We start from the raw sequence: 22,004 nt of genomic DNA, 5'->3' as shown, positions 1-22,004 counted from the left end.
GGCCTTGGCTATCCATTTTGCTACCATTTTGTTTAACAACTTGAGTAGGTTTGGTAGACCTAGAGCACCCTCTTCTTTTAGCTAGGTATGGTCTTCTCACGCAACCTTGGGAAGTTTAAATTTCTCACTATTCCTTGACCACAAGAAATTTATTGCCAAGCATTCTAGATTTCTCAATCAAATTTTGGTTGCCTTTCAACATGATATGAAATAGATGGTGGAGGGATGATGACATGTGTTAAGACCACAATTCTTCTTGCAAAGGCGAATTGTAGTCCCAATAAATAGTCAAATTTCAAAACCTTATTTAATACCCATTCCCTCCTTTGTTTGAGTGTTACCCTCAAACCCATTGGGATACCTACCAATTTGAACACTTTCCCTTCTTCAATCACCTAAACAACCTTCATCAATTAGTCATTTGGGTGGAGATTCTGTTAATGGGCTAGATTTCCTGCTAAGCCCAAGGCTAAAAAAAAGATTTTAATGCATCTCGAGAAGGATCTGACTGATAAGAGATCATTATTGACTACTCCATTTGTATCATAACCAAATAGGTTTAGAACCATGTTCTTGTTATTAGGAAGTTGGAGTCCTCTCAATATACCTTCTTTCACTTCTTCATCCATTAGCCATCCCTTTAGCTATTGCTGAAATTGCAAAAAGTAGCGGACTCAAGGACAACCCTACCTAAATTACCTGAATAATGGGAATGGGGCAAATAACTCACCATTGAGAACTCCTTAGGCACGTCAAGTGTTACTGAACATAGTATTTGAATTAGTTTGAGATTTTTACTCAGATTCTCATCACAAACTTTGACCTCCTGAAGTCAAATTACATCAAGTACTATTTGGAGATCCTCGTCTAGTCCTTCATAACTCTTCCACCACTAGGGTTTGTAAACCCATTATTATTTAGGGTTCATAAACCCTTTGCAATTCAGGGAGACTATTCTAAGCAAATTAATCATGAATATTACTTTTTAGCTTTGCCTTTTCTAACTTCTTGCTTATTCTTTGAGGAAGGGTTGCTTTCACTTTCTCCTACTTTGGAGAACCTTCTTTTGGATGTTGTGTTGGAGTGGTTAGCCAAATTCTCACTCAAATTGAGTGAAAGCTCACAACTTTGGAATTGGTCAGACTCATCTTCATCGTCTTCTTCATCTTCTATTAGAACATTATCACACTTTTCATTTAAATCTAGGTTAGGATTTTCTTTTATTTTGAATTGATGTTTTCTCTCGAGACTTCATCATTTTCAATCTCAAAGAGGAAATTTCCCTCTTTGCAGATTCCTTCATCTAGCTTTGAGCCAGAGGCTTCTTATCAAGGAGGACCTCTATGAGGAGGGGTGAGTACCTATTATTATTGTTTTTTTAATTGGCTATAGCTTGATTGTTATTTTGGTTTTTGATTATTGGTCTTCTTTCCCTTTTTTTCCGGACTATCTCAAAATCATCATCACACGTTTTTCTGTCTTCTTTGTTGTCTGTCAACTCCTTTGGCTTCAACTTTGGGTAGTCCCTTAGAAAATGCCCAATTTTCATACATTCAAAGCACTTGTTGAGCAATTTTTTGCCGATCAAAGGCTGCTTAGTAATTATATTATCTTTTGTGTCAATGATGAAAAGCTAGTTAGGTAATTCCCACTAAGATCCATCTCAAGGTAGTTAGGTAATTCCCACTAAGATCCATCTCAATCAAAATTAATGGAACCAACATGGGTTGATTGGGTTTATTAGTCTTTGTCCTAGGAGTTTCCCCAAAGGAGCTATTAGAGATCTAACAAATGGACAAAGATTTCTTAGCAGATCTAGAAGCTCTACCTAGATAAGAACCTTTGCAAGTTTGTCTATAATTGGGTTGAATTCCAAGGTCCACTTAAAAGAGACTAAAGGGAGAGCCACCTTTAATCATCCGGCATGTGCCAAGAATGTTATCCGGAAAGAAAAAGAAATTATTTGGCATATAGTTTGTCCACAATCCTATAGCCTAGTGGCTCCCAAATATTTTTAATCCGTGAGTGCATGTACTCTGATGACGGCAACCGTGACAGAAACCAACGAGAGGCTTTTTGTCATATTTTGCATTCCATAATCTCAGGCGGTTAGTATAACCGGTTTCGGTTTTTGGCTTGCAGTCGGCGGAGATCCACCCGCGTTCTCTTGTGGGCCTCGTTTGCCATGGCTTGACTTATTCCCAGAGGTCTCTGGGTCTGGACCGGTTTCATGATATAGATGTTGTTTCGACGGCCCATGCCACCTTGGGACTGTGACCATCCTATCCAGAAGCCTAACCATCTCTATGTAAAATTTCTTGGGGTCGACATGCGCACCGCACCCAGTCGTCGTCGCCTCCAATTTGGAGGACAGAGTACCGCCACACATTTTGCTTTAGACAGTTAAACGTTGTCGACGATAGCTCAATCACGCTGGCACTGTAGCCGCGGGTCTAGTAAAGACCAGACGTGAGTTTATTCACTTAATACATCCAGCAGCTGCAGTGGGAGGCGTGTCATGAGGGCCAGGCACACTAGTGTTCAAAAGCTCCTTGTGACTTGCGCTACAGGTCCAAGATCTCCAAAGATTGAAGAGGTCTAAGATACTTAACCTTTGCCTATAATCTTGGGTATCAGGTATCATACTTACCCCTTGCATGCAAGCTTGGTGCTTGCTGCTTGATGAATTAAACGCAAACCCTGAAGGCTAACTAGTTTGCTGATGGTCTTCAGTGAGCTCCCGATCATAAATGTTTTGATGAAGAAACTCTGAAACTGCGAATACAGGGTTATTTTAAGGTTCTTGGACATGCAGAACATTGCGTCGTCGGAGTACCGATTCCGTATGCAATATAGAGATAAGCCCCAGAGGCCCACCAAGTGAGAGTCTTTCGTGGACCTGGGCGTTACCCTCTAATCTCGCGCTGCGTTCACCTCCCCGAGCAATGCCCTTTATAACGCCACAATAGATTACACCAATAGTCCAGGTGATCCCACCTAGTGGATCTTTTTATCTGCAATTGAACTCGACCGTAACATCTCTCTCTCTCTCTCCTTGTCAAACCTGATAATCAAGGAACTTTAGACACTATACTAGATGGTAAATAGGTTTATATCTTGTAAATGCACAATTTTTTCTGGTTTGTAACTAGGGTTTTTTAAATTGGAACTAGGTTCTTAATTTTACTAGATAGATGTGAAGCTATAACTAGTAAAATAAGTGTCTACATGGTAAAGCAAGGCGAATTTCTATATACCACCTAATATAGCCATGTTTATTGGATAAAATTATGAAGCTATGGATCATAGGATATTGTGCATGCACAATAAATCAAAACAAATTTGTATATAACATCTAACTTAGTCATGTTAAGTAATATACATCACAATTGATATGCCTAACCATCCGCCATGTGTAGTAATAAGACAATGTTGATACACACTTGTAATGGATATGTTTCACTACAAGAGAAAGGCCCTATAGACGCACACTGTACACGCGAAAAAGTGGGTGCGTTTATAAGCGCGTGTATCAGCGCATCTATTCACGCTAGTATAAAAACCGCGTCTATATATTCGCACTGATAAACACGCTTATAGATGCAAAAATAAACGCACATATTTTTCATTTCTCATAAAGTCCCTGAATATGACCAAACCTCTTAACAGCTAGTATTTGTTTGAATAGGGCATGATTGGATGTATATACGACATAATTACACCTGGATCATATTCTAGGACATTATATACATGTATAGGATCATACGGACATGATATACATGTATAGGGCATATACATGCATAGGACATGATATACATTACCAACTTTACTTCTTTCTGAGTATTACAAATATACATCCAATCATTCAAAGCTAATTATATATATGTGATTTCATGCCCTATACAAATGTGATTGGATAGGGCATGATGATTGGATGTATATATAAATCAAAGGTTGACTTGTGCATTTGCAATATATATATATATATATATATATATATATATATATAGAGAGAGAGAGAGAGAGAGAGAGAAAAAACTGATCAATACACTCACATGTCTCATTTGTTGTGCATTTAACCTAGCCATGCATGGCAATTCATAGCATGAGTAGATTGATGTAAATCAGTTGGCTTGTGCATGTGCAAGCTATTCCAATCATGTCAAGTGCACTTATAGCTCACATATAATTTTAGATAAGGTAGACCACATGTAGCCAATGTACACATGTCCTCTTTTCATCATCTTTAGCCAGTGTGTCCACTTGTTGATGACTAATACCAACAAGCCAACTACAAATCTCTTATCTACAAAATGTATAAGTAAATTAACTTGGTTAATTTGATGAGGCCAAGTTTTCCTTCCATGGATAGTGTGGTTGGCTATATTCTACTTTAAGGTTATAGGAACTTACAGAAGTCAATGGAGCATCCTAAAAATGATGATACTTTAATTACTATATCAAGTCACTTCATGTATATATCTTTGATTGATTGATGGATAATGTGCCTTTCTCTATCTCTTTCGTATACACCTTCATTGCATTATCTCTCTCTAGCTAAAAACCATTCATGCTTTATCCACCTATTGATACTTGCATGCAATTGTAAGTGGGATGGTCTAATAAGTCACTACATATGTGCCAATTGACTTGCCAATGTGTTATCTTTTATCCTCAAGCTTTGTTATATATGTCACCACATAGGTCAATTGTTTCCCTAAATGCATGCATTGATTCCCTAAATTATTCATGCGCGTCTATAAGCGCGTGTAATAGGCATTATCTGCGCATATACACGCACAATTACACGCGCTTACAGACGCGCCACACAGGTATAGAAAAATTTAAAAAAAGTTGTGGTTTTCTTTTCAAACCTGTGCTTTCCTACATTTTTTGCGCATTTTCTGCAGTTTGAGCTCAACATCACTACTCGTGTCTATCTATCACTTCATGAAGACAATGAGGCAAGGAAATAAGAGTAAAAAGAGGAGAGGAGGAAAGAAGAGCCAAAGAGTAAAGAACAAGAGCCAAATAGCAAGAAAGAGAAGAAGATTCAAGCAACTTACCAAGGGAAGGGAGAAGGAGGACAAGGAGCTTGCAACCTAGCCGCCACCCGTTGGAATAAGCAAAGAAGGTGAGTTCTTCTTCTCTCTCTCAATCTTGTTTGCTTTCTCTGTTTGTTTGTCTCTCTCTTCTCTCTCTTCACATGCTGGATCTTGTCATCTATGGAGGTTTTTTTACACGTTTTTTAAGCAAGTTTGAAAAGAAATGGTCCGACTATGCACGTCTGTCAGCGCGTCCAGATGACAGTGTAGACGCAGGTATAGACGCGGAAATAGACGCACTGACAGACGCCCACAGAGATGCAGATATAGACGCGCACAGAGACGCAGGTATAGACGCTGCATGTAATGTGTTTTATCTGCATAGGGTAATATGATTTTTCTTGTGTAGATGTGGAATCCTGGATCCTCCAGCACCCCATTTAACAAGGAGCAATTCATGGGGGAGATGACCAATTATCTTGATTGCCCTCCCACTGCAAAGGAGGTTTTCAGTGTGATGTCTGGGACACCTATCACATCTTTGCCTACACAGGGATCAGCTGAGGTACATGGATCGACCGAAGCACGTACATCTGCAGAAGCACGTGTATCGATTGAGGTAGAGGGTAGTGCACGTCGAGGGAGGAGGGAGAGTCGTGCGGGAGGACGAGGAGGTCGAGGGCTTTGTGGGGGTTGCCTAGGTGGTGGCTCTCGATCACCCTCACTGGAAAATGAGAGAGGTGAGCCTCCACAAATGTACTACTCTGTCACTGATGTTGGTGGTATCTTGCATGACTTTGAGGGGAGGGAAGTGATAGCCTACTTGAGGAGTGTCGTACATGCCACATACAAAGATTGCATGATTCCCTTCAAGCACCAAAAAAATGGTTTGTGGCAAGAGGTGCTGCGGCGGGCAATACATAGAAGGTACCCTAATCTCGAGAATTCACGATTCTCAGATAATTGGGGACGGTCAAAGGTGAGAGACGCGCTTCATAAAAAGAGGTCTCACCTTATGACGCACGCCAAGGAGTCATTGCGGAGACAAGAGTAGGGGCGCCTTGGATATGGCCAACCACCCAATTGCCACTGCAAGGAGTGGAAAGAGGCCAAGAAGAGAGCAGCGGAGAAAATGACAAGTCGCCAGTATGCAGAGGCGCGACGTATCCAGATGGCAACCATGGGATCGTCGCATTATGGATCGGGTGGCAAGGAGTCATGGGAGGCTGAGTTTGTAAGTATTATTTAATTTATTTTTTTAAATTAAATTTTGTAACTTGTTTCACTTCATTATGTAGTGTGTTTTAATACGTTGTATGTTCAAATTGTTTTGTAGTATCATATCATTGGTAGGATGCCTACTCCTAGAGAGGTAGGCTACCATCGAGGTTATAATCGGGCGTCCACTTGGCAGCATTTCTACGAGGAGGGACTCATCACGGAGGAGCAATATAATCGCGCCATGAGGATTCCACCACAAGAAGAGGTATGTTTTATTTTTTACATGAAAAGTATAGATAACTCTAATTTATTGTTTGTAATGGTATTTATATACCTTAATCCTTTGTGTAGGCGAACCCTGATGCAGTTGAGGATAGCGAAGGGGAGACTAGCAATAGCGGTGGTAGCAACGGCAATGACAACGGCACAGGCAGCAGTGGTGGTAGCGATGATGATGCCTCTTCTGAGGAGATATAGAGAAGCCCCATGCATGCATGCCTCCCCTTGGCTTGTAATTTTCATTTTTGATATGTATTACTTTCAGCTGTGCTTGTGACCATGACGTCATAAGCACTAGAACTCATAATGTAAAAACGTTTCATCTATATATATGAAATTTCGTGTTCTACATACATTGTTTTGTTTTCAGTATCCAATCTTCGAAATAATATTTCTCTGTTTTTTTCCTAAGCATACAATTTGATGTTGATGGGGGAAAAAAACTAGAGAGCCACATGCTCTCTGGTTTTTTTCATACCTCTGTTTTGGCATCTATCAGGGCGTCTAAATTGCAAGATAAATGTGCGTCTATTCTCGTAAAAAATTTACAGAGTAAACGCATTGTTAGACGCGTAGATACACGCGTGTGTAGATGCACAATATGAATATATCCACTTTTTTATAAATATGATTATATATTTACGTAGCGTGTCAATACGCGTATCTATATGCGTGTCTACATGGGCGTGTAACTCTGACTATAAGCGCACTTTTAGACGCGATATGGTAGACGCAGAAATAGATGCGGTAATAAACACGCCTGACATTTTTTTTCACAATTCAAATATTGCGTCTACAAGCACGTCTATGGAGCCTTTTTGTTGTAGTGTTTGTATGCATCCAAAATGTACATGTGATATAAGATACATTTGTGCATTTTGATAACTTTTAATTCTTACTCACATAGCACAAATAGTTTACACATCCGCAAATAAAATATCTATTTTAACAATATAAATATCTCTTTGTCACATTAAAACAAAGAAGAATCCCATTCAATTCAACTCAATGCCATGGCTCTAAATCTTGAAATTCCCCTCCGATTCCCCCTGAAGTGTGGGATATACTTAACATCCATACAAGTGCAAATAGTTATCCAAAGTTATTTGAGCCCCTTACAATTAAGGAGCATATCCATCCATTAGGAAAATAGAAACAGTTCAAATTGTAATAACCTTTTCCTTGAATGAAAGACATAGAACCTCTTGAGTATGTGGAAACTTGAAGAGGGGAGCTCTCAATAGACAGTCATGGCACATAGTCTATTGATTAGGGTAGCTGTATTAAGTTTATTAAAAAAGCAATATTTCCTACCAACATGTGGCATATGCTCCCCCTTTCATGCATGTAGCATATTCACGGGGGTGAACAAGGAGTAAGAGATGATGGAACACATAGCACAAACATAAAGCAATAGAAGCAAGGCAATGGGATGGAGATGGATTATGCTAACATTGTCATTGCTAGCATGAATATGGAAGAGTTAGAGAAGAAGATGTGGGGTGACCAAAAATATTTCAATGAGAATTAAAAGAGAGTCACAATAGAATTTGGGGAACAACTGCTATGTGCATGAGTGGTATCCTTGTTGCCATGCATTCAGCAAAGCAATGCTAAGTATTCTCTTTGCAACATGTACATGCATTTTAAGGGAAGGTCCCCCTTGAGGATGAGTTTGATAGATTGTTTCGGCTCACCTCTAGATCAAAGTGATGACCACATTGTTTTGCTTGCCATGGGGTTTCTTTAAGGTCTTGATTTTTATCTAAAGCAAAAAGACATTGGGTTTTGGGTTCAGTTGTTTGGATTAAAGTGATCCTTGTTTACATGCTTCCATAGCATGCTGATTTTATTGTTGAGAAGGTCTTGCAAATTGAATGCCCAATATGGGCTAGTTTTCATGGACTTCCTACTTTGCTAGATGGAGAAGTTAATGTGCTAGTAGAAGTGTAGTAGAGCGCTCTATATTTTTACAATAATATCAACTAGTAGAGCGCTCTATGTTCGTACTTTGGGATAAGAGGAAGAAGATCCTTGAGATGCTCTAGATTTTTGATCCTAATGGAATTGAGTTGTTGGTTGATATCAAGAAGATGGGTGCTTTGCAAAGGAATGCCCAAAAAGGAATTGAGGTAAGAAGAACCCAAGGAGAAAATAGTGGAGATAAGGAAGAACTTCAAAAGAATCAAAAAGAAAAAGGCATAGGTTGAGAAGGGTAAATTCAAGGAAGAAAACAAGCCTCAGAAGGAGGGACCTATTTATTAGTCCTAGAGATGTTGAAGCTAAAGCAGGATGGAAACAAATAAATTCAACCACCAAATTCTTTGAAGTCTAATGAAGGTAAGAAATAAAAACCTTCCCTTTAAAAGCTTCTTGCAAATGTTTTGTTGACAAGGCTATTTTGCTATTTTGGATTATGGAGGTTCGAACAAAGATATAATGTTAATTAGCTGGCTCACTATGATCTCTTCGAATGTGAGGTGCCTAGGAAGTCCATCCAAGAAGGATGTGTTTAGTAGGAGAAAGAAATGGAAGCCCCTCTCTTTCAATAGCTCCTTTCCGGAAAGGGAAGGATTCAACCTAATATAGTTGAAGGATGCTTGGAAACAAACCAACAATCCAATGGCTAATCCAATGTGTAGAACTAGATGAAATCCATAGCTTTCATCATTCAGATTACCAACATGTATGGCAAAGATCAGGATAGACTTCAAAGAGGGTTGCATGTTAGTAGTTAGCCATGTAGGGAGTATATTATTATGACTCTTTCTAAGTGTTCTAGTAATGGGATGTTTTATCAATTTCTCAAAGAAGTGGAGCATTACATGGAGGATTTGCAAAAACATAAAGGTGAAGTTGCCAAAATTTAGTCTATGGGAAATGGTATCTTATGGGGTTGGTGCTTCGAGCAATTAATTTTATAAATTGATGAAGCAAAAGATAGATTATGGAGGAGGAATCGTGGAATTTCTATAGGGATGTTTCAATCTCTTTAGAATGTATTTGTAAATGGTCTTTGCTTAGGTCCATTTAAGGTAAAGAGGTCGATGTGAAAGGGTGTCCCATTGCCCCATTACTCTTTGCCACCATAATCACCAACCCTTTGCTTAGGAATTTGGATTTGAAGGTGCAACATGGAGTAAGCAAGGGGCTACCTATACCATGAAGAAAACACTTGGTCTCCCAATTCTTGACCAACAATAACTAACCAATATTGTGTAAGTAGAGAAGCAACTAGTAGATGTATTTAGTGAAAGTGTATGAAAGTTTTCTAGAGCTATCTACGATTGTGACTAATGTGAGAAAAATCAAGTTTATTTACCTAGGACTGAATGAAACACCAAGTTGCTAAGGGAGCTAGACTTCTAAGTAGCAAAATTGGGGCAAGGGATTAGGTACTTAGGATGCCCATTGGGCATAGGTAGTAAGACACATGTAAAAGGTCAATAAACCTTGGGCAATGTAAGAGAAGAAAAAGAAAGATGCAAATAAAATTAGCGGTTTTCTTAAATGGGAGCTAAACATTCCTCCAAGATTCAAGAAAATAGATTCAAGAAAGGTCCATTCTCCCACGCATGACTAGGTCCCAGCTTCTCACATTCACACAATCTCATCATCCATTCTCCCGCGCATGACCAAGTCTATCCTCTCGCATGCACACAATCTCATCTTTGTTCACAAGACCCCACAATTGTGTGGGATGCATGCTTGTGTTGTAGTCATCAGTTGCTCAATACAAGTTTTGTTATCAAGCTTTGAAGGACACTTTTGGTGGCAATACTCCGATTATCAACAAGTAATCAATCATTTGTATTGCATCAAAGAATTGTAAGCCACAACATGAGAGCAATTATGAAACATTTGTTTCTCTGAAAGCTATAGCATGAGGGCAATTCCGAAACATTGGTTTCAAGTTTTTGTAGCACTCCTAAAAGATCAAGTGTATTTCATTAGAGATTGTAAGTGATGTTTGATTCTATGCTTTGGATTTCTACATCAAAGTTATCTCTTTTACCTTTCCCTATTATCTAGATTTGTAGTTGCTTCATTCTAAAGAATTTTGGTGATTTCAAGATTTCTAGAATTAGACCTTCTTTATTTGATTATCTTGTACATTCTGTATGTTGTGAGTCAAGTAACATGCAACAATGACCAATTGCATGCGCAGGAAAGGCCTAATTTTGGCATCATGAATCCAATGAGATTAATGAAGTCCGAAGATCCATAGCCTAGATTATCATATAAGACACTAGAAGTGAAATAGGACTCTTGTTTCCCACATTGGGTAATGGCTAACAATGAGAGAGGGATGGTCAATGCCACCTTGAGTTGATCTAGACCACCTATAGGCGAACACACCTAAATTTGTGTGTTACCTTAAAGATAACAACCAAAAAATTTAATGACGCCCTTAATGAAGTGATTATGCTTGCAAATCTAAAGCCTAACATGCAATTATATATATCTTTGACTATCAAAATAGTTTGAAGAAATTCTAGTAAATGACTAAAGCATGTGTACAATTCTAGATCGCTAGGAGGAGACTTACCCCCATTGCATAAATTCATGTAATGCATTGTTCACCACATAGTCCTTTGAACATAGTCCCCTGGCGTAGTCCTCTAAGCTTGGTTCCTGAAGGCTATCTAGTACACTCCTCAACATATCCTCTTTAAAAGCTTGGTACAAGTAGGTTGTGTGGTAATCCTCTTGAGTAGCTTAGTACAAGTAAGTTGTTTTAGGTTTCAATAGCCATCCATCTTAAGTAGCAGTTATGCCCTAGAATCTCATGTCAAGAAGCATATTAGACTCAACTTGGGAGTGTATTGTGGTGGTGATCATGTACCTAAATACCAACCAATTATCTGAAGTCATTCCAATGCATATATTCTATCTTACCAATTTGAGAAACACTCTGATTGGCAATGTTCCAAAGCGGCTAGATGTTTTACACAAAATCTAGGGCCTAAACAAAGCTTTCAATTGGCTTGAAGGCAAAAAAACAAACTACTAAAATGTACTAAAATAAGAGAAATATTGAATGGCATTGATCAACCTAGCTATAACTTACTAGATGCGGACCTAGGTATCATAGTAGTTCAAAGTAGGCAGCTTGCCTAGTGTTTTCAGAGTAGGTAGTTTGAAATTGATTTGGGTTCTTATCTTGAAATAGTGCTACTTACTACAGAGGTGCTTTCTAGACTACTACTTATCAAAGTCAACCGGTGCAAGTGCACATGACTCCCATTGATTTTCATCTTCAAGCTCATTGATTTTAGTTGGAAATTCTTTTAGACATAAAAAACTCTGAACAAAAATGATGACCATAATCTTCGTCATGCAAGGACATAATCCTAGTCATACATGATATCTTCCTTGCATAAGATGACCATTATCAAGCCATGTGGTTTTGGGATATTATCCTTGTTATGCTATTAGAGCCTTTCCTACATAAGACAATCATGATCAAGCTATGTGTGGTACATATAATGCCTTGATTTTTGAGCTCCATCTTATCACAAGAATCATACTCCTTATTTGTGATCCAACAAGCCTCACTTGTGAATCTGCTAAAACTTAGTTGGTAGGTATGAAATCTTAAGATGTGGCATTCTCATGGGTTGCTACACTAATGGGTTTCTAATTCATATTTTTTCCCATAGTGATTGGATTAGGAGAAGATATTTCAACTTGAATCATGCAATAGTGGAGACAATAGAGCTCCAATTGGCACTAGAGCAAGTATCTTAACAATAGGAGGAGGTGTAGCCCAGTACTTATGTTTAAGATAGATTTGAATGAGTAGAGCATAAAAAGAAAAGAAAACCTCAGAGTAGTTCAGAGCAGATAGCCTTTCTACTATTTTCAAAGTAGGTGTAGTAGGACAACATACAAGTATTTTTAGAAGAGGCAGCCTGGGTGTGATGATGAGTAGATGTTTAGAGCAGAAAACCTCAAAGTAGGAAACTTGCCTACTATTTTTAGAGAAAGTGTAGTAGGAGGAGAGAAAATTGTTTTTAGAGTAGGCAGCCTAAGTGTATATTCTGGAAAATCTTTTATTTTTCACATTCTTGACAATTCTAAACTTCGTGAGCCCCAATGTAGGATTGCTTTCTGATTGAGCAGATAATAATGATCCACAGGTGCTCGTATCAATTGTGGCCACATTGACATTAGAAGAATAATCAGTATCACTAGTATAGTTGGTGATGGGAACCACTCTTCCATAACTAGGTTTTGGGATGGAACAAAGTGTTGCAAGTATACAACCAGAATTCATAAATGAGTTTTGGGATGGAACAAAGTGTCACGAGCATCAAGATTTTTAATGGAATCCTGATGCTGAGTATGAGATGGTTGTTGTATGCAACAACCCTACATGTGGAAAAGCATATACAACTTTTCCAAGGTCTTGTTTTTCAATAGTTCTAGAGCAAGGTTTTTATCATGAGACACAAGAGTACCTTTTTGTTTGTAAGCAATGTCGATATTTCAACAAATGCAAAAAGAAAATCTATAGAGATGATCCTCAAAACTTGGCACTTCTGTTATATTGGGATGGCTTCCAAGCCTCTCGCACCACACAAAAGGATTGTGGTGTGGTCGAAATCAAGGTCCTTAATGGTGGAAAGGGCTTTATGTTAGGCATTCTTCCTGTTTTGTTCATACCTTTTAGTTGCTCTAAGCTTATTATGTTATGCATTCTTCCTGTTTTGTTCATACCTTTTAGTTGCTCTGTTTCAAACTTTTTTAAAACCTCTTATTAGCAAGCTGCAAGATCTTTACATAAGCGGTATACAAGTATCATATAACTACCCTGTAGGGAAGATTTTTGATAATCCAATAGGACAATCAAGCTTTTCTATTGTTAGATTGATATTGATGATGGTCACGTGTGATCATCCCACACAATGTAAAATAGGAGCCTTCAAAGATGGCGGCCAATTCTTTTGTCGTAGAGACAAAGCCCAAGCAACTCTAGATACTAGTAGTCCCTCATTCCAAGGACGCTATCTATATGATGGTAGTCGATATCAAGCAAGATATCCTCCACCCCAATGGTCCATAGGTGAAATGATTGATGCCTTAAAATTTTCAAAGAGGGCTTTGAAAAGGAAGGAAAACTAAAGGTCGTAGGGTTATTTAGAGAGTCTATTCTATGGAAACTATATGATTTGTATGATTTCAACTTGTCAATAGACTTGGTGTATAATGTGACACATATGTTATCTCTAAATATATTTCAAAAATATATACGAGCGCTCATGAGAGCCATGTCCAATGAAAAGAAAAAGGTAATAGATTTTTGTTGTGAGAAGTCTTCTAAGCTTCCTTCTCCCTCGATTTGTCATGGACGATAGCCTCGCAATCCAAGTTCTATGAAAGCTTTAAGGCTGAAGAGAACCAAAAGTTCATCCAATAGTGCTTACTATATGTTTTAACTATAGTTGATGAGATACCAAATACAATCACTAATTTAGGTTTGTTGCTTATTGATATGGCACATGCCTTCTATAATTATAGTCGTAGTATTGGTTGGTTAAAAGAAAGTTTAGGTGTTGTACATAGTTTGTTTTCTGCTTGGAGAGTTCAAAAGGAAGAAACCTTTGGTGCTACTTCTTCTCCCTTAGAACATGTTGCAGGAAATGGAGAACTATTAGATGGCATATTAAGACATGGCTCACATGATGTCTACTGGTGTTGTGACTTTGAGCAAATGGTAGTATTATATATAGGAGTGAAGACCAATAATTGTTTTAACGAAATCTCTTATGTAAATTATTATAAGAGGACATTTTTTACTTTAATATTTAAGTTATTAAAAATGGAAGTAGATGGGCTTTTACCACATGAAAGAATACTTATCCACGTACACTCTTCGCTTGTCTTACCTGATGGTTAGGCTTTCACTAATTACCAGACACCTTGCTCTTATTCATTTCATGAGAATGAAATTGTAGAGGTTTCATCAATCAAGAAGGCAAAGAAGATATGAATTTTTTTTGAAAGAGATAATTTGAAATATCCTTGTCACACAATGATACGTGAAGTGGGCATTTTAATCACACAAAAAAAAAATCGTAGGCCTCTTTCAGAAGAAGAACAAAAATATATTATGCAATTTCTTCGTATTGAAGAGAGTTCACTAGTAAGACATTTAGTTACCATATATAGAATAATTCTTTATAGTGGAGAAATATACAAAATCGGAGATGACGTAGTGGTAAAAACAAACACTTTTCATAGCACATTAGAAAGTGTAGGTCATTGGAAAGTAAGGCTCACTTTTTTTCCATTCAATGGGACAGAGAGTATCATAGCTTTTTTAGTGGGGAGTATTACAAGAAATGCATAAATGTAAAAGAAAATGGAGTGCTTACTTGCAGATCCCATCATGGGAATGAGTGTGCTACAAACTCAAGGACTCCCATTTACTTGGGATTGCATAAGACCATTGAGTTCATTATTGCATAAGTTTATTTCTCTACATTTAGATAAAAGACTTATTGCATATGAGGTAAAATATCTAATTCAAAAAACAAGATTATTACAAATAAGAGCAATCGGTTGCATAACTCCTTGGTTAGAAAAACATAATATTGTGTTGGCAAGAAAACATAACGATGAAATGGATGGAGAGTACATACATGCAATGATAAGAAAGGTAAATTATGAAAAGAAAAGTTGCAAATTGTTAGTGTTGAAGTGTGATCGTAGTAGATGTATATGGAGGATTAATATTGATGAAGATATATGGAGGGATTTAAACTTGTGTACCATGGTACTGTCAAACATTTGAAGTTACAAAGAGAAGGATAGTAATATCATCGATTGGAGATTCTTTAGATGTTCCAGTAGTATGGAGATCACATAAAGTATCTTGATTGTTTTAGAGAGTCTGTGCGTCTTACATTCTTTGACATCCAAATGGGTGCCGATAGCATTGGTCATTGTGAACATAATTGTTTGATCACCACTCCATTGTGCATATTATTATGTTTTATCTATGGTTGTTTGTACACTAGGATAGTATTTTGTAGTTATAGCTCATATTGTGCCTCATCATGTGTAGGTTGTGGACATGAGAGAGAGAGAGAGAGAGAGAGATAGAGAGAGAGAGTTGTTGTATCCTTTTATAAAAGATGAGGTGATTTCTTATTTTATGAATCATAACATATAGATATCATTTCTTGTTAGATTAATACTGATGTATAAAATTTTAACTTTTATTTTAGATCATCTCATAGCCTTCCCAAGTTATGGTTTGTATAATTGTATTTTATATTACTACATGTTATTTTTCTTTAAAACTTAAAAACTCATTGATTAAAAGAAAACAAGAGAGAGAGAGAGAGAGATTTTGTTGTATCCTTTTATAAAGAATGAAATGATTTTTTATTGGTTGAATATTGACACAATTTTTTTCAATTTAATTTTAGCTTGTCTCATGGTCTCCCTAAGTCAACAAACTCTAGATTAAATTATGCATACCATTATCACTTTGCAAAAACAATCGAGAAATTTAAATCGAAGAATGATAGTTCTGAGCAAATACTGAGCATGGGTAAATCAATTTCAATACAAAGTAAAAGAGTCCAGTTACCACCTTAGAAGAAAATAAATAATATACAATTAAGAGATGTGTCTTTGATGAAGACTCCTACGTATGACCAAATTTTTAGACCACCTAAAAAGATTAGTCAAGAAGACAGAGATGAGTTTGGGAAACCATTTTTACTGAAGTGCTATAGAGATACGCAAAATGTTAGATATTGTGTCAATCACAGAAAAGTATACAATTGGGTCAAGAACCATGAGTTTGGCAAGGATCTGCGGCTTTATGATAATAGAGATGACAAACAAAGAATTCTAGAGATCATAGATTAAAACTATGATCAAAGTTTACCCCTTGAGTTTCCTCGTGCTACTTACCTTTGGAAGAAGGATGATGGATATCTGTACAATCTTTATGTTGCTCAAAATCTTAGAAAGCAACTCAATAGGAAAATATCATCTTCTATGGATATATCTTTGGTAAGTTATTTATTATCAAAAAATTTCTCAGTGTAGATTATATATAGATGGAATTAGCACTAATGGACATAATTATGTTTTTTTTAAAAGAGGAGAATCATAGCTTTGAGCAAGAAGATATGCAAGGAAAATTGGTAAGATTTATAAATTTTCATCTCATCATGTTATCTTTTAATGTAATCATCATTATTATTATTTATTATAATCATTTATGTTTAAGTTGCTTAAATATATTTACCTTTCATTATGTACACTTTAACTAAAATTTTAGGATACAAATGGTGAAGTATACTATCCACAACTTATGGTGGAAGATTAATGTATATTTTTAGAGAATAGCACAGTGCATGTATGTACACCGTTTACATATTAATATAGTTTGATATTTAAAATTATAAATTTTGAATACAAACTTTAATTTTCTTACTTGTATTCGTTGGAATCACAAAATGATGGCCCACCCCTTGATTTAGTCTCTACTTCCGACAAACATAAAAAAGATGATGAAATGGTTGGCATAATTTGATTCACAGTTTTTTTTCATTTTATTTTCTCTAATACTTAACCTATGTTTCAGGACTATTTGAACTCTAATCATACTTTTATGGAGCTTCTACAAGGAATCCCAAATGTATCAGTATTTTGTTTATATAATATTTCTAATTTTGTGTATTTATATATGAAAATATATTTTATTTTTGAATTTTATTTTTCTTGTATTGTAGAGTTCACATAGTAGTGAACACTCTATTCCTCAATATACATTTGAAGATCTTGAGGAGATTGAAATTGCACAGAAAAGTGTTTGTGTATGAAAGGTATGCTTAGCCATCCCTCACTCATTTGTTTTAATAGTGCAATTAATGAATTATATCTAATTACAAACTTTTTATGACAAGATGAGCGAGAAAATGAAGTAAAGTAAGCAACACTAAAAGGATAGTAAGGGGAAAAAGAAGAAACAATCTAAGGTACTTCTTTGCATTGTTTTAAAGTAATATGATATGATTTCCATTTTTTAAGTTTAATTATTTGTTTGCACTATAAACTCTCAACCATATTGATCCTTAAAAAAAAGTGTATTCTCCTAATGTAAAATTATCTTCAGAAACTTCATCGGTAACTCTATGTTATTATATATTAAAATTATGAAGTAGCTAATTAACTTATGATGTAGTAGCATACTAATTTATATTGTCTTCTTTTAATGTAGGTTGTTAATACCTTCAAAGAGCAAGACCAAGAAACAATCCCCTTGAAATATTTGGACATTCAAGCCATTGATGAGCTATATACATCATTAAAGTCTACATATAATCTTATCAAGAGGGACCCTAGATTTTTAAGAGCTTGCAATGAACAAACATTGCCAGCCATGAGAAAGTCTACTGTGGATTGGTTACTTTGTAGAGAGAAAATTATTGTCACAAAAAGTCACAATAGACCTTTGAGTATTAAGGATATTTGTATCCTAGATTGATCTCTTTATTAATGAAGACAATATCCTTTAATTCTTTCAATTATTTTGATTTGAACTTTTTACTATATAGGAATAATTTTTCACTATATGCATGATTGTAACTAGTTTTTTTATATAGATAAATTATACTATATCACTCGTTCTCACTAGTTTACTTGTATAGTAAAATTTTACTATATCAACAACTAAACATTTTTGAAATTCCTATGTAGGAATATTTTAATATATCACTATCTGGTAAAATATTCCACTTTTACTAGTTGAAACTTTTTCTAGATATTTTGATAAGTATCTAGAAAATTTCTCTTTGTTTGCTATATGGGAAGGTGTCTAAAGTTTCTTGTGTTCCTATTAAACTATCATTTAATTGACATGCTGGTTACATGGTTAATATTAGAAGAGCTAATTTTTACCAAGAAACAACAAGCCAAGAAAAAGTTCCACAAGGTCAATGCTCATGTGCACTCGTGCACCTTCGAGACAATCCAAAATGATTCACTGGAAGTAGGAGGTAGTTTTTGGCTTTTCTTATCTATAGAAGGTGAAAAACGTTAGATCTTTTAAATAAAGGTATGCCTAGCTTTAAAAGACAAAAGTGAGTATTATCCCCTACCAAAGTATATTTGGGCTGTAACATGAGTACTCTTGATGGAAACCCAGGCTAGGGTTGTGATTTCTTATATATATCAAGCAAGAAAATTTCCCTCGATATATCAATCTCAACTTCCTTAATGCCAGCGCTGACATTATGATCTTGGCTGACACCCCTAGATAAGCACTAAGAAAACTATAATCAATGGCCATACACGTGCAGCTATTTATTGGTACTTAAATTCAAAGCAGCATTCGTTTCTTGAAACCTTCGTATTACCAAACGTTGAGCTGTGAACGTAAAGTTACACGTTTCCCCAGTCTTATGAGGTAGATTATAAACTCTAAGTAGTTGCCAACTTGCCAGATTTGTTGTTTTTGCACGGTCCTTTCCGGTCCAGGTCTTACACATATGGCTAGGACCTGTTTCACCTCACATCATCAAGCAGGCGCTACTTTATTTTTGGCCTTGTGTTGACAATTGCCTTTGCATGTCACTCCATGCAGGCCAAGCTTCTCTTCATTCCGATATTTCTCTTTTTGCGCACGGCTAGAGATGCACCTACCGATGCAACTAATGTATGGCTTTAATCACAACTTATGACATATCTACCGATGCAACTAATGTGTGGCTTTAATCACAACTTATGACATAATATCTGTGTGCGCACGCACAATTGCGACTGCTGGCCAGGAGCCAACTACGGCCACATTCAAGCTAGGTTTCGCCAATGCATTTCACTTGCATGAACCATGTCCTCCTCCTTCCTTCATACCTACTCGATATCAACTCAATTCATCAAATCGGAATCATAGTTATGATTCATGGTTATGTGCTACGCTTTGAGAAAGAGAAGAGGAATGAACTAAGAAGAGAGTTGTGTGAGTAGTAAAAAGAATCCCAAGATCCCTAGTTTAGGGGTATCCCACATTCCAGTACAGGGGAAGCAGTCATTCCATGATTTGATATCAAATTGAAAATGCTTTAAGCAGTGAGCATCGAGAGAAAATGAGAGAGAGAGACGGGAGCAATCGAGAGAAATATAGATGGTTGTCTGATCTGATTCGAAACCACCACATGAGAGAGAGAGAGAGAGAGAGAGGGAGGGAGAAGTACATGAACAATATTGCACCCTTCCAAAGTATTACTGGTGTTGAATCGAGGGCATACCTTGTAAGATCACGTTGGTGAAGGAGCTTCAGTACAATGTTGGTGAATCGTGATACACAGTAAGAGTAGCTTCAGGCGCAGTTAATAGACTAAACCTCTTGGTAGGCGCAGTTAATTTCTGTCCAACAGAACTGAGTAGGCTCTCTCTCTCTCTCTCTCTCTCTCTCTCTCTCTCTCTCTGTGCCCTCCAGATTTCTAAAAATTCATTTTCCAATCACCATGCTCTACAATTGTTCTTCGTAGCCATCGCCTTTGCTACTCCATAAGTGCCATTTCAAGCATCCAAGGTTGTACCTTGCGCACAGGTATTTGTGAACAGCTAAAGACTGAGACTGACACGAACGACAAACACCTCCTCCTGCAGTTGGCTGATCCAGAAAGCAGCGAACACCAACTTGATCGCCATGTCTCCACATGGGGTCAAGTTGGGAGAGTTTTAGACCTACTCCAGTTTACCCAGCCGACGAGTCGTGGGATCAACGGCCGTAAGGGCTAGTTACACGACCACACAGAGGATGACTTGACCACGCCGACTGAGGCCAGTCAGATTCACCTTCGTGTGGCCTGGCTGGCTCGAAATGTGCCTGTAATTGTACGATTACAAGCCACAGGAAAGTCCCACCGTTCGTGATATCTTGTGAAGCAATATTATATCTTAATTATGCTATGATGACAGTGGACTGGTAACTTCTCCGGAATCACCAACCAGTTTTGGCACTCGAATCTGACCTAATCCTAGTGAGCTACGCCAGTGTTCAAGATTTTGAAGCTAGAGACAAGCGGTATACATCCTTATTGTACGCATTTCTGTGTCAATGAGAGCGGGGAGAAACGTCGTTTTTAATGAAACCATAGAGCTCGAGCTTTTCTGTTGCGATAGCCGTAGTTCACAGGACAAATTTCCATATATTTCAGTGATGCAGCTTGCAATGAAAGAAATGCATAATTTGCAAGAAAACAGCAGCCAGATCGTGGAAATGCAGGAGAGAGAGAGAGAGAAAGAGAGAGAGATTGTGCTGTGTGTGTGTGAGAGAGAGAGAGAGAGAGAGGGAGAGAGAGAGCGAGAGGTCCAACCTGGAGCTCGCAAACTCAACGAGCTTTCCGGTGCTGGAGAAGACAATGAGCAGGATGTCCGCATCGCACAGGACTGACAGCTCGTGTGCTTTCTTCAGCAGCCCGTTCCGTCTCTTGGAAAACGTCACCTGCCGGTTGCTCGTGCTCTCGATCCTCCTGATCTGTATCTTGCGTCGATGTGTCTTCATTGCCGCCCTTTCTGTAGCTTGAAGCGCCGCATTCTCGCCCTCCATATCATGACACTGTTCTTTCCCCTTCCCCTTAACTGCTTCCGGCGTCACTGCTTGCACGGCAGCCATATCCATATCTACAGCTTCCAGCTTCATATTGTTGGCCCTGATAGGGCATCCGTGCTCTCCGGCATCGTCTTCTGTTGCAGCAGTATCTGATTCTGTATCGTCCTCCTTGTCATCTAACTTGTTGTCGGCCTCGGCCGTAGCGTCAAAGGGCTCCACCGTGTCTGTAATCTTGACAGGCCGCTCCTGACGCTGTTCCTCTGCATTCCCAGGTAAGGCCAGGGCTGGTGATGGAGGATTACGATTCTTGCGTAGCGTGGCCATGGCCTTTTGAGACACCCTACCAGTGACTACCAGATGGGGATAATTGATGGACCTGCCGGCAGCAGGCAAAATCCTCGATAGCCGGAAGCAAAGGCTGGTTTTCTTTTCTTTTTCTCTCCCGAAAGGAAGGAGAGAGAGGAGAAATGGGGAGGAAAGAGGATGAGAGGCCGGCCTGTACATGCGATGATATGAAGTGCTGTGCAGGATGCAATGGGAAAGAGCTGGAGGACAAACACGTGATGGGTGGCAATAAAGGGAAAGAGACAGGAGGAATAACGAGACTGTTCCTACGGGCCACCAGGGCTCTTTGGACTGTGCGGATTCCGGAAAAGCATACCTCCAGATCTTTTTCTGATTTTCGAGACCTTTCTTTCTTCGGTAGCACGGCTTTGGATGCTTCAAAATATATATGTTTGTATACCCAAGGCAAGGTAATTCCCAATTTCCCACATAATACATTCATCAAACCAAGAAGGCCAAGGTCATGCTTGAAACTTGGAAAAAACTAGACTTGGCTTGTGAAGGCTTGCTTTTCATAGCCATATTGG

General features: G+C 37.8%; 1 protein-coding gene across 4 annotated transcripts in view; it reads right to left on the bottom strand.

Moving 5' to 3' along the window:
- The window catches only part of LOC148029997 (uncharacterized), a 149,234-nt gene extending 127,559 nt beyond the window's left edge, over positions 1-21,675 (bottom strand). Inside the window, exon 1 of one of the 4 annotated variants that reach the window (XR_015692118.1) lies at positions 20,897-21,672. Coding sequence is in view for 3 of the 4 variants with exons in the window: in XM_087686272.1 (XP_087542398.1) it covers positions 20,897-21,636 (740 nt within the window). In the remaining variant the exon portion in view is untranslated. Of the gene's footprint in view, positions 1-20,896 lie in introns of all 4 variants that reach the window. The other 3 variants (XM_087686272.1, XM_087686273.1, XM_087686271.1) reach the window with 3 other exon arrangements.
- Between the last annotated feature and the right edge of the window lie 329 nt (positions 21,676-22,004).

The sequence above is a fragment of the Lygodium microphyllum genome, chromosome 10 (assembly GCF_053477565.2).
Source record: "Lygodium microphyllum isolate KBCC chromosome 10, Lygodium_microphyllum_v1.1.10, whole genome shotgun sequence".
NCBI classification, from domain to species: domain Eukaryota; kingdom Viridiplantae; phylum Streptophyta; class Polypodiopsida; order Schizaeales; family Lygodiaceae; genus Lygodium; species Lygodium microphyllum.
Note: the sequence above shows the minus strand (reverse complement) of the source record. Positions and strands in the feature narration are given on the sequence as shown.